At 42.6% G+C, this 11,967-nt stretch overlaps 1 protein-coding gene across 4 annotated transcripts; it reads left to right on the top strand.

The window, feature by feature from the left end:
* Positions 1-3,156: 3,156 nt before the first annotated feature.
* On the top strand, positions 3,157-10,936 carry nfyba (nuclear transcription factor Y, beta a). Of its 4 annotated transcripts, none has more exons than XM_026147961.1 (7): positions 3,157-3,251; positions 5,072-5,165; positions 5,262-5,392; positions 7,592-7,789; positions 9,820-9,898; positions 9,970-10,049; positions 10,387-10,936. In XM_026147961.1, the coding sequence occupies exons 2-7, from the start codon at positions 5,072-5,074 to the stop codon at positions 10,417-10,419; spliced, it is 615 nt and encodes a 204-aa protein (XP_026003746.1). In that variant the 5' UTR covers positions 3,157-3,251; the 3' UTR covers positions 10,420-10,936. The 4 variants fall into 4 exon arrangements, with proteins under 4 accessions (XP_026003746.1, XP_026003748.1, XP_026003747.1 ...); XM_026147963.1 differs by lacking the exon at positions 3,157-3,251 and adding an exon at positions 3,258-3,383; XM_026147962.1 differs by lacking the exon at positions 3,157-3,251 and adding an exon at positions 3,288-3,544.
* The last annotated feature ends 1,031 nt before the right edge of the window (positions 10,937-11,967 follow it).

Genomic DNA, 11,967 nt, shown 5'->3' with positions numbered 1-11,967 from the left:
TTCCCGAAGAAAAACGCAGCGTTTTCAAAACGCTCTCGAAAACTCTCGAAAAAATGCAGACTTTCGAAAACAATGACACATTTTAGTCATGTGATGCAGTCATGTGACCAATTAAACTAAAATAGCGGAGGGCATCATACAGCAGTTGTTTTGTTTGCTCTCAATTTTGACAGCCCTATTAAAGATTAACATCAGTTTGTACATGCTACAAATTCTTTAATTCTCACTCGCTTTTGCAACGTTGTACTTTTGTGTTACTCGCAGCAACAACTCCACCTCATTGTGAGTCCATTTAAAGAACTCGGTGCTTTTCCTCAACATTCTGCCGCCACGTTTCAAAGAGCCGGAGAGTAAATAAACGGCAGACAGAAATGAGGCAGGTCGAATCTTCTTGTGTCGAATCTTCTTCTTCATGCGCAGGACTAGAATGTAAGTGTTTACGGCCGTTTCAAAGTGGACGCACAACTCTGTGAAGACGACTGAAAACGCTGGTGTGGACGCGGAGCGTTTTCAGACGTAAATGACGTTTTCAAATTTATCCAGGCTAGTGTGGATGTAGCCCAAGTTACACCACTAGGCCTAGACTGTGCTGTACTAGGCTTCCCATAATGCACTTCTTGTTCGCTCACCTTTTTTCTCTCACTATGTGTTTACACACCTCTCTGCATTTAATCATTAGTTTTTATTATTGTTATTCATCTCCAGCTCTCTTCCACAGCGCGTCTTTTATCCTGTCTTCCTCCCCCTCACCTCCGACTGGCTGCAGGCGGATGGCCCCGCCCCTCCCTGAGCCTGGTTGTGCCGGATGTTTCTTCCTGTTAAAATGGAGTTTTTCCTTCCCACTTTTGCCAATTGCTTGGTTGTTGTTTGATTGTTGGGGTTTTCTCTGTATTATTGTAGGGTAGCACCTTGAGTTGACTGTTGTTATGATTTGGCTCATTTGATTGAGGTGAGTTGAACCCTTGGATCTGATAACACTCTTGTGACTAACCTTTTTTAAATGCAGTATATGTACGTAGGTTGTATAAAGTGCCTGCAAACCTGTTAAACAAATGTGTAAAAATACTTTTTCTGAGTGTGCTCACAGAGTACTTAGCTAGTGCAGTATTATTTTAAATTAAGTTTAGTAATCAAAGTTAAAAAGAGGTGTTCAAAAGAGAAGGAGAGAACAGAATGATTATTGAGGAATGAGGAGTTTTAGAAATAAGCATTTGTTATACAGGGTGGGCCATTTATATGGATACACCGTGATAACATGGGGATGGTTGGTGATATTAAAGTCCTGTTTGTGGCACATTGAAAGAATAAAGTTACGTTGAAACCGAGCACACCATTGTTTTTCTTGTGACATTACCAATAAGTCTGATGTGTCACATGGCCCTCTTCCTATTGAAAAAACAAAAGTTGTATCCAAGATGGCCGACTTCTAAATGACCACCATGGTCACCACCCATCTTGAGGAGTTTGCCCCCTCACATATACTAATGTGCCACAAACAGGACTTTAATATCACGGTGCATCCATATAAATGGCCCACCCTGTATAGTGACTCATTAAGTCAGTCTTTGAAGACCTGTGACTTCTCATTTGTTTCATGTTTACAGACATTACATTTATTTTATCTGTGCTAAAAGTCATTTGGGCTTGTCGCCTCATTGAAGTGTGTGAGTTTATAGCATAAGCTTAGATGAAAGTTTCCTTTTCCCAGACATGTGACTCTAGTTTTTGTCTATAATGCTGATCTTGTGTGTGTGTGTGTGTGTGTGTGTGTGTGTGTGTGTGTGTGTGTGTGTGTGAGACAGAGCAGAGGGAGAGAGAGACTTTGAGATGCTGTGTTTTCTCTGGTACAGCACGATGTTGCAAATATTCTAGAGGAAAATCTTTGAGTTCTTGACTAAATATCATCTTCCTAACACCTTTGACCTCATGCAACTGCTTACATCAGACTCTTTGGGATTGGAAATACACAGTCACAGTGGTAGTTAGGCCAGGTCACAACAATCATGCTGAACAACATCTAATCCAAATGAGAAGTTTTAAACTTTAAATTTGCAGAACCAAGATTTTCCACATTATCTGTGAGCAATGCCACAAATCCTAATAATGTGTCTGTCATTGCAAAGGTTCCTAATAGTGGTATGTTGTAAGTAATAAATTTGTTCTCCTACCTTCTCCAGTTTTTATGAAGTCTCCTTCATTTGAAGCTATACATAGCTAGGATAACAACATCAAATATCTTACAATTCAACTTTTCAATAAAAAATTTGTATAAAGAGTATAAATATCTATGAGTATATGCATTTCCGCCTTCTTTCTCGTCTAGTTTATCTGAAAGCAGAAAGCAAGACATATCTCATTAATGAAAAACCAAACACATGTGCCCTAGGTACTATTTTTCTATTAAATGAAAATCAATCAGAATTGATCACAACTAATTAGTGTCATAGCTCTACCTGGGGTTTTTTAATGGACTGTTTAACTGTCGCGCCATCTTGTGGTGAAAATTGTGAATAACATTTTCAACTCAGCAGCAGCCACTAAGCAGTAAAACAAGGTTTGGGGATTCTGAGCAAGTGCACACGAAATGACCCAGACATACGAAAGCCCCAGACACAAAACAAACAACCATAAAGTGTAACACAAGGCAACCATATAGTGACTTGTTGTCGCACTTGGTTGAAAAATGCTCCCCGAGATGAAAAAGCCTATCTCAGTCAGAAATGTCTGGAACTATTACTGTTGCTGCGCCTTTCAACCGCTTTAAAACAAAATTTGAGTGGCTGTTTTTTTCGGGTTTGTGTGTGTGTGTTTGTTCGTTTTTTACTTGTTTTTTTATTATTAATTTATTATACCATATGCCAGCGGCGGTAGGCAGACCACGTAGACGTTTTCTGGAAATCCACGCGCTACAAGATGCGTTCATTTGCTGCCGTAGATGTAGGAACTACACTTTCTGTGAGATTACATTATATTACATTATAACCAATGTGTACTTTATCTAAGGATGTAAGGGTTTTCTACTTCGTTTATGTTACTTCTTGGACATATAGTTTCGATAACAGTACCAACTACCATTCCTATGTAGATGTGGGCTTGTGCGGTACTGAAGGTCATGAACGCAGCACGGGCCTCTACTGTTGAGATGGGGTACTGCAGCCGCGGCTCCGCGCTGGGACTGGTCCTTTTGCAGCCATTTTCTGTCCAACCAAACAGCCGTCTCAGGAAGGTAACCAACCAGGGCTTCATTGCAGGTTTGTTCCTGGCTCCGGCCAATGATTGCTAACCGATTTCTCGTTAGCTCGAATGGAAATGTCCGTCTCTGTCTGATTTTTTTATTTGTTGTCTGGGTGAATGAGGGCTGCTCATCAGGAAGTATCCAGCGGGTGAAAGTTTAAAAATGACTACTAAACATTTCGGCCCTGGTCACGTCTTGCTATGCTGTGCACCACAAAGAACAGGCCAAGGCGGACGCGAATTGCGTTGGATCTGCAGTGAGAATGTATTTAAGGGACACTCAGTGCCTGAATAGGGTTAACTACTCAAGGTAACAGTCCACTGGAAAGCTTCTCTTCATTACGTTAAAAGCACTGGTTTCCCCAATATTGACGAGGCCACGGGCTAACCCCATCCCCGGGTTAACATTAGCTAACATTAGCTAAAAATGTCACAAATGATAACCGCTACTTACCACACGGTAGCCAAACACATGCCAGTGTATTTAGCATGTGGCTAACGTAAGCTGGCCTCACCGTTGGCTTACAGCTGTTTTACGTTTTCCCTTTCAGATAAATGCTAACAGTTCCAGTGGGTAGCTAGCTGTGTCATGCCAAGTTAAACATTTCTCAGTGCAAACACACAGGCCGATATAAAAGTGCGCACAGTATGAGGGAGCGCTGTTATTGTGGCATTCCTCCTTATACACGTCTGAGTACCGAAATACGCTACTTAACCAAGCTAGTCGTTAGTAGAAACTCAGGATGCAGATAAACCCTCTAAAACAAGCACCAAGACGCAATAGCAACAAACCCGCCAAGTCAGTCTGCTGGAAAACAAAAACACACGCATGTATCAGGATTGGGTGACAACACAAAACACGTTTGGCGCACTATTAACGGCCAGGTTACCTCCACCGAATAAGACCTACTGATATTTAGTGTACATTGAAATGTTGAATGACTTAGTATTACGCTATAAAAACATTGCGATGGCCTTCTCTCCCTGATAGATGCGATGTTATAATAAAGTAGCCTTTGCCTTTAGCTTACCAGTTGATTGAACAGCTGAATGACCTCGTTAATTAATACATAATAAAAGAAAAAAATAATTAAAGTGTCCTAACCTGCAACAATTAAAGCTAGCTGCCCCCTTATTTACAAAGAGTTGCTACAGTAACAGCTTCTTTTAGTTGGTATTATTTTTAATGCCCTTCCTGACACAAGCCCAAAGGGATTTGTGTCTCCTCCCGGGATCGAACCAGCAATCTTTCACTTGTTAGGTCAACCCTTGATGTGTGTTTCGCTGTTGATTGCAGGGTTTGACATATGGCCTAAAACATTATGATAAAAATGCTCAAATCAGTCAGCATTGATCATTATCATGATCCATTTAAAAATACTATTACTTTAAACTTTAAAGCTTCTGTGTTCATTTAAACAACACCTTACCCTACTCAATACAACAGTAGGTCTGCTACTGTCAAGCAAAAGATCAATAAATAAAATGGATAAATGGTTTGTTTAACAGGTCATAGCTGCACTTTCTTTTGTGCTCACCCATGTCAGACATATCTAGGTCAGTCTGAGTGTTGGAGTCACAGTGTAGCTACGGAGAAAAACAGCAAGCAGGCATTATTTATTCTGTTTCATAGCTCAGAGCATAGTAAAACAGCATGTGGCTGAATCCCAAAGGAAAACATCTTCTCCTTCCTAGAGGAGCATGCATGCTGGGACCCTTCTAAATAACTCAGATCATGCCTAAGGTGTGGCTCTAAGAAGCTGGCTACATTCAGGCTTCATAGGTTTACTGTAGTGCTACAGCTCCAAATAACTAAGCCAGCTGTGTGGTATTGCAGATGGACGGAGACAGCTCGACCACCGACGCCTCCCAGCTGGGCATCACTGGAGAGTACATGGCTTCCAGTCACTATGTTCTCCAGCCTCAGGAAGGTAAGGAAAAACAAAGTGTCAGTATAAAATCATCATCTTCATCGAAGTGCATTTTGGCTTTGTTCTTATAGCGCTGACTCTCTGTGTGTTTCATAGATGATGGAGATGAGAATCTGAATGACCATGAAGACGGCAGCAGTAAGGAGAACTACAGGGAACAGGACATATATCTTCCCATTGCTAATGTGGCTCGCATCATGAAGAATGCTGTTCCTCAGACTGGAAAGGTTTGTGAGGGATGAAAGGGAAGAGAAAGAAAACAGAAATAATAACGCCTTCACACAGTATGTTATTGAGCTCACAAAGAGATTCTTAACCTCCTCAGTTTCACTTTCAGGTGGCCAGGATGGCCACCTTTAAATAGCTTTCACTGTTACGACAAAAAGGGCCGTCTGGTGAGATGTCTCACTCATGCTACTTTGACAGCCATCGTTAGAGATGGGAGATCACTCTTTAATGTCATTGCACAGTCATACCTAGTACACTAGTGCTGTACAAGTCCTTCAGGGTGTGTGTGAATGTGTGTGTGAATGGGTGGATGACTGAAAGTAGTGTAAAGCGCTTTGGGGCCCATAGGGACTGAGTAAAGCACTATACACATACAGGCCATTTACCATTCAGGGAGGGAGGAGGATGTCCAGTGATTTTTGGGCCATATTAATGACCCTCTGAAGTGCTTCTTTGTGTGCCATGGTGCAGCTGGAGAACCACACACAGATGCAGGATGTCAGCACACTTTCAATGGTAGAAGACGACCAGCAGCTCCTTCAGGCCCATTTTTCTGAGGATTCTCAGAAAATGGAGATGCTGTTTTGCCTTCTTTACAACCACTGAGGTGTTTGAGCTCCACTGGAGGTCTGAGTCTATGTGCACACCCAGGAACTTGAAACTGGAGACCCTTTCCACACACTAACCATTCATGCTGATGCAGCTCAGACTTCCTCCTTCTAAAGTCGACTCTCAGCTCTTTTGTCTCGGTGGTATTGAGGTCCAGATTGTTGTCTACACACCAATCTGACAGCCTCTGAACCTCAGCTCTGTACGCCATCTCGTCGCCCCCAGAGAAGAGCCCCACTAAGATGGTATCATCTGGGTGGGTACTGACGCAGTCATGTGTGTACAGAGTGTACAGTGGGGGACTCGGTACACAGAGTTGTGGAGAGCCGGTGTTAAGGCTGAGGGCCCACTCTAACTCGCTGTACACGGTCTGACAGGAAGTCTCCGATCCAGCAGCAGGTGGTCGGAGGAAGTTCGATATCCAGCAGTTTAACTATTAGTCTGTCGGGGAGTATCGTATTAGAAGCAGAGCCAAAGTCAACAAAGAGCAGCCTGGCGTAACGGCCCTGTTGTTCCAGGTGGGAGATGGTGGTGTGTTGGTTGTAGCAATGGCATCTTCAGTTGATCTGTTAGCTCTGTATGTGGCAGGACATGATGTGATGTTGGACCAGTTTCTCGAAGCACTTCATTATAACAGGTGTTAGAGCAGCTGGGCGGCAGTCGTCGAGGCTGCTGAGGTTGGTACACTTTGGCAGTGAGACGATTGTGGCCGACTTTAGGCACGGCAGGATGCAGGACTGGGGCAGTGAAGCGTGAAGATCTTAGTGAAGACCCCCCGGCCTCTCTGATGCCTCTTTTCAGCTCAGATCTGGCTGCACTGTACTGCTTGCTGTCACCAGACCTGAAGGCAGAGTCACGTTGCTTCAGCAGGACCTGGACCTCATTAGTCATCCAGGGTTTCTGGTTGGAATACACCCGGAGACGTTTGTCCACAGTGACGCTGTTGACAGAAGTTGATGTACGAGAGCACTGATGTGGGCTCTCGAGGTCCAGGTGTTCAAACACAGTCCAGTCTGTGTTTTCAAAGCAGTCCTGCAGCTGATGTGATGCATCTTCTGGACAGGTTTTCACAGTCTTTGTGGGGGGGGGGTCAGTGTATGCAGGGATCAGCAGCATGGACATGTGGTCTATGTTGGGATTTGTCACTGTATAAATAAAATTGAATTGAGCTGAATAGCGTTCGTTTGGATGTCTCACTATGGGAAATGGAGACTCCATTAATGCCAGACAAGCTTATCTCAAGCAATCACTGCAATAGCCAGCAGCTCACCTATCCACGCGAGGACCCAGTGCCAGCACTGCTTGAGCTACACCTGAAGTGGAGACGTCCAGCCTGTAAAACCAGACGAAGGTGAGAGGTGAAGACCAGCTCGCTGCTGCACAGATGTCCTGGATTGACACCCCTCTGAAAAGGGCTCAGGACACTGTCATATAGCAAGTTAAGCTATGCTTCAAAGTATATGAGGAGTACGCAGGGAGACGCATCACATAGTGAGACGTGGAAACGAATGCTAAGAACTTTGGCCTGATGCAGTTTCCAAAGGCCAGCTTTGAATCGTCTGTAATGTCTGCGTCTCTTTTTTGCACAGATTGCAAAAGATGCCAAAGAGTGTGTGCAGGAGTGCGTGAGCGAGTTTATCAGCTTTATCACATCTGAGGCGAGTGAGCGTTGTCACCAGGAAAAGAGGAAGACCATCAATGGGGAGGACATCCTGTTTGCCATGTCCACGCTGGGCTTTGACATGTATGTGGATCCACTGAAGCTCTACCTGCAGAAGTTCAGAGAGGTGAGGTGCAGCTTCCCATTTATTTGGATATTTAAGTTGAGATTCTGAATATTGTCATGTTTCTGTGATTGCTCACTGCTCAAGTTTTGTGTTTCATTGTTAATACTGCTGTTTGATGGATCCAAACTCCTCAAATAACTCGAGAGCTATGAATGCAAGTAGCTTTGATGATCACATAGAGTTTTAGAACATGATACTGTTCTTATGCCCTTTTTATCTACCTGTGTGATTCACAACAGTCCAATTTATCAGGACCATAAGGCAGCTGTGTTCACAGGTGTCACCAGTGCAGTCAGATTTTTATTTGCAGTCTAATTTGATTACTCAAAATCTGATTAATTAGCTTGAAAAATGTAAGTTTGCACAGCTACTTGGATTCCTCTGACCAGTACTGAAGTGGTGCAAGTGGAGGGATTGGGATAGATGCTGTTAAGCAATGAAAAATTGTAGAATGGAATTCTCAGTCGAATCAGGGAATCCATAAACTCCAACAAACCTTTTTTTTTCCAGAAAGCAACATAGTGCTAGTACCAGTAATGTTTGTGAATGAAGCCGTGGTCATTTCTGGAATGTGTGTGCTGATTAAAGCGTTTTCTCATGTAAGCTTATAGATGAGATATTATTTAGAAATTGGTAATTAAATCATGTTGTAGTTTCTTCTGGGTTCAATTCAATTCAATTGTATTTATATAGCGCCAAATCACAACAAAAGTCGCCTCAAGGCGCTTCATAGGTACAGAGAAAAACCCAACAATCATATGACCCCCTATGAGCAAGCACTTTGGCGACAGTGGGAAGGAAAAACTCCCTTCTTGCCATGTTAATTAGTTGATGTCGTTACTTGTAATTAGGGCTGCCACGATTTGTCGACTAGTCACGATTACGTCGACTATCAAAATCGTCGACGACTGATTTAATAGTCGACGCGTCGTTTGAAGCTTTGTAAGATCACAAAAGACGCAGGAGTAAGTGGCAGGATTTAAGAGTAATAACGAACTGAAACAGAAGATGGCAGCACTGCATGTACAAGGATGTCAGCTACCGTTAAACCCCGAAGAAGAAGAAGAAGCAGCTGTGTCCCAGAATTCATAGCGCAGCCCAGCGCAGTTTCCAACAATGGCGGCAGCTAGTTAGTTTTAATATTACTCTTATTATTCTTTCTGGGTCACAAAATAAACGTTTAACATATTTTCAGGCGAGAATGTAGCTGTGTAAACCTCAAATATCTGCTCAGTTTATCAAGACACCGCATATTTTCAAAAGCGCTCCGACGTTTTCGGAGACATCTGTTACCCACTAGCTCGTTAGCGAGCCGGGGGCTAGGCTCACTAGCGCCGTGAGAACACCGGACTCCCCGCAAATCGTTTTCAAACCCACCGCCGTCTTTCGCTACTCAGGTTAAATATATATGAGTCACTTAGATAACTTAAAATGTTATTGTTTGGCTTTTTTTTTTAGTATTTTATTTGTTCCTGAGTAAATCAGTTTGTCTGAGATTAAAGTTATAGTTTTTACACAGCTGAATAAACATCAAGCAGACAGCTGATTATCAGAAGTGTGAGATGCTCCAGAATATACTCCGGTGTCCTGTTATATTTTAGAAAGCAAGGAGTTTATTAAACTTCACCGAAACAATCTGCAAATTTCATTAAAATTTAATAAACTATCATCTTGTCTTTATTTTTAGTTAGCACAGACCTTAAACACTTAAAGCTGTAAGCTAATGATAGTTATATAAGAGCAGATACTGCTGGTGCAATAAGCTGTAGTTTTGCGTCCAATGGATGATCTGATTAGTCGACTAATCGCAAAAATAATCGGTGACTAGTCGACTATCAAAATAATCGTTTGTGGCAGCCCTACTTGTAATGACTGTTAAATACAGCGGTCCTGCTCGCTGATGATCAGATAATCAAACACACGAGTTTGGCAGCACCTGGCTGCTTCTACTCTTGTAAATGCTGCACGTGTAATTGGTGTTTCGTAGCACTGCACAGAATAACGTGAAAACGTTTTCTGCTGTCTTCCAGGCAATGAAGGGGGAGAAAGGAATGGCAGGTGTGACTGTGGGAGAAGGCCTTAGTGAGGACCTCTCAGAGGACAGCTTCAGTAAGTGAAACACAAGCAGCGTCCCCTCGTTAATGAACAGTCCTAATCAATTCCACTTCTTTTCTCATCAGCAAATCCACTGCCAGCTGGGATTATCACAGCAGATGGTCAGCAGCAGAACGTTATGGTGTACACCACATCATATCAACAGGTAAAAGAACATAAGTGCTGTGCTGTGCCTTTATCTTGCTACTAAGAGGAAACACATCAGTCATGTAGTTGGATTGTTTTATCCTAAGTTTGGAAAACTCTTTGCAGTCAGCTCGACAGAAAATTGTGTAATAAAAGCAGAAGCTAAACCTGATGACAGGTTTCTTTGGCTAACTCTGCACAGATGTGCCTGAATACATTTTACTGTGTGGACACAGCCGAGTACTCGTTATAGTTTGTATATTGACTCATGGTCTGTAATTCGTATTCTTCATCTTGTGATTGTTTTTCGTGAAAAGTGGAATTTTGTTGGTGATGCTCGCTTCTCTTTGTTCCAGATTCCCACTGTACAGCAGATCCAGTTTTCATGACGAGGCTCCATCACTCCCAGCCTGAACGCCGCGGCTCCGTGCACACTCTCCGATCACCGATGACATCTGGCCCGGCCGACGGGTGAAGGTTATCAGAGAGAGAGCAGGGGGTGTTGCAGAATCCCTCATGTACAGAGAAGCCACTGCCTGTTTAGTAGAAAGTGTAGTTTCTAGTTGCAGTGTTCCAGATGTTTTGGAGCTTCCAGAGCAGCTGGGAAATTCAAGGCTTTATTTTAAAGGCTAGTCTTCGTACATGATTTAGTGATGAATTCCTGTTTGTGCTTTCGTGTTAATGTGTTTGCTTTTATGCCTTTTTTTCCTTCCTCTTCTCTGGGGTAGGGCTGGGTTGGACGGGGTTATAAAGGGAAATGTTGCATTGGATGCTTTTTTTTTCATGTCTTCTCTGTTTGAATCAAGAGGAGCCGTCTCACTAGATTATGCAGCTCTTTTGTAAGTTGACAGTTTACCATGTGCTTTAATGTCCTAAAAATCCTTTGAATAAAATTTGAAAAGTCTCCTCTCTGTGTTTCCCCCGGTCCCAGTGCCAAACCCACACGTCTTAGTCTGAGTCTCAGTGTGTGTTACTTCCTGCTTTATTTTGATAGTCTCCTGTCATGTATGTTATGTTCAGTTTTGTGTGTGTCCTCATCTCCTGCTGTGTATACATTGTCTGCGCCTCTCTCTGCTCTGTGTTACGTCCCCTCTAGCTGTGTGTTCTCCATAGTTCCTAGTTTGAATATATAAACATAATGATGTATCAATCGCAGAATACCCATATGAGGTCCTGTATGATATACATGCACACACCTCTAACTAACCAGCCTCTCTGAGGCTGATTTAAGGCTCATGTTATTATTGGGCGATAACATGTCAAAATGCTCCCTGACAGCTGATATTTTTTGGGGGTGGCTTCCTAATGTGCTCGTGGTGATCCTCAGAACCTCAGATCCAGTTCAAAATTTGAATTCCCGCGTTTTTTTTAACAGCTTGAGTAACATAACAAGGCAAAGCTTCTTAAATAGCAAGACCCCAGTAGATAATGTTTTGAAAATATGTCTGTTAAAAAGTGAAACTGTGGCATATAAAATAAGTACTGATGCTCTATATTACAGTTTTTCTCAGTCGCTTTGGTGCGTTTCTCAGAACACCATTAACATTTGCACAGCAGAGTGCATTTCCCAAAACAATTAGTGCAAACTGCAAAACCTAGTGGATAGCCTGCAAAAGCACGTCACATGCACAGAATTGATTATCCATACCTCAAAAGCAAGTATCCATGTCAATGAAACTGTCAGTGCCATCAAAATGAAAAGTCTTGACACCATCTTTATGAACAAGATAGTCAAATGGCATTGTCATGTTTCCACTATGACAGTTTATAATTTCAGTGTTTCCCATTGCAAAAAAAATTGGTGACACCTGAAAATGCTGACGACAGCACTATGGCCTACCTGTACAGCCATCTGAAATGTGCAGTAAAGTCACTGTAGATGTTATGGGAGTCTTGGGAGTAACTGAGTCACTGAATACGTACGTTTCACATTTCCA

This window comes from Astatotilapia calliptera, chromosome 17 (assembly GCF_900246225.1).
Source record: "Astatotilapia calliptera chromosome 17, fAstCal1.2, whole genome shotgun sequence".
NCBI classification, from domain to species: domain Eukaryota; kingdom Metazoa; phylum Chordata; class Actinopteri; order Cichliformes; family Cichlidae; genus Astatotilapia; species Astatotilapia calliptera.
Note: the sequence above shows the minus strand (reverse complement) of the source record. Positions and strands in the feature narration are given on the sequence as shown.

Excerpts from the sequence above, each read along its gene's own strand:
- nfyba (XM_026147963.1), top strand. The coding sequence starts at position 3,273 with ATGATTGCTAACCGATTTCTCGTTAGCTCGAATGGAAATGTCCGTCTC. Across the intron at positions 7,790-9,819 it reads ACCTGCAGAAGTTCAGAGAG|GCAATGAAGGGGGAGAAAGG; the intron begins GTGAGGTGCAGC and ends GCTGTCTTCCAG. Across the intron at positions 9,899-9,969 it reads CCTCTCAGAGGACAGCTTCA|CAAATCCACTGCCAGCTGGG; the intron begins GTAAGTGAAACA and ends TTTTCTCATCAG.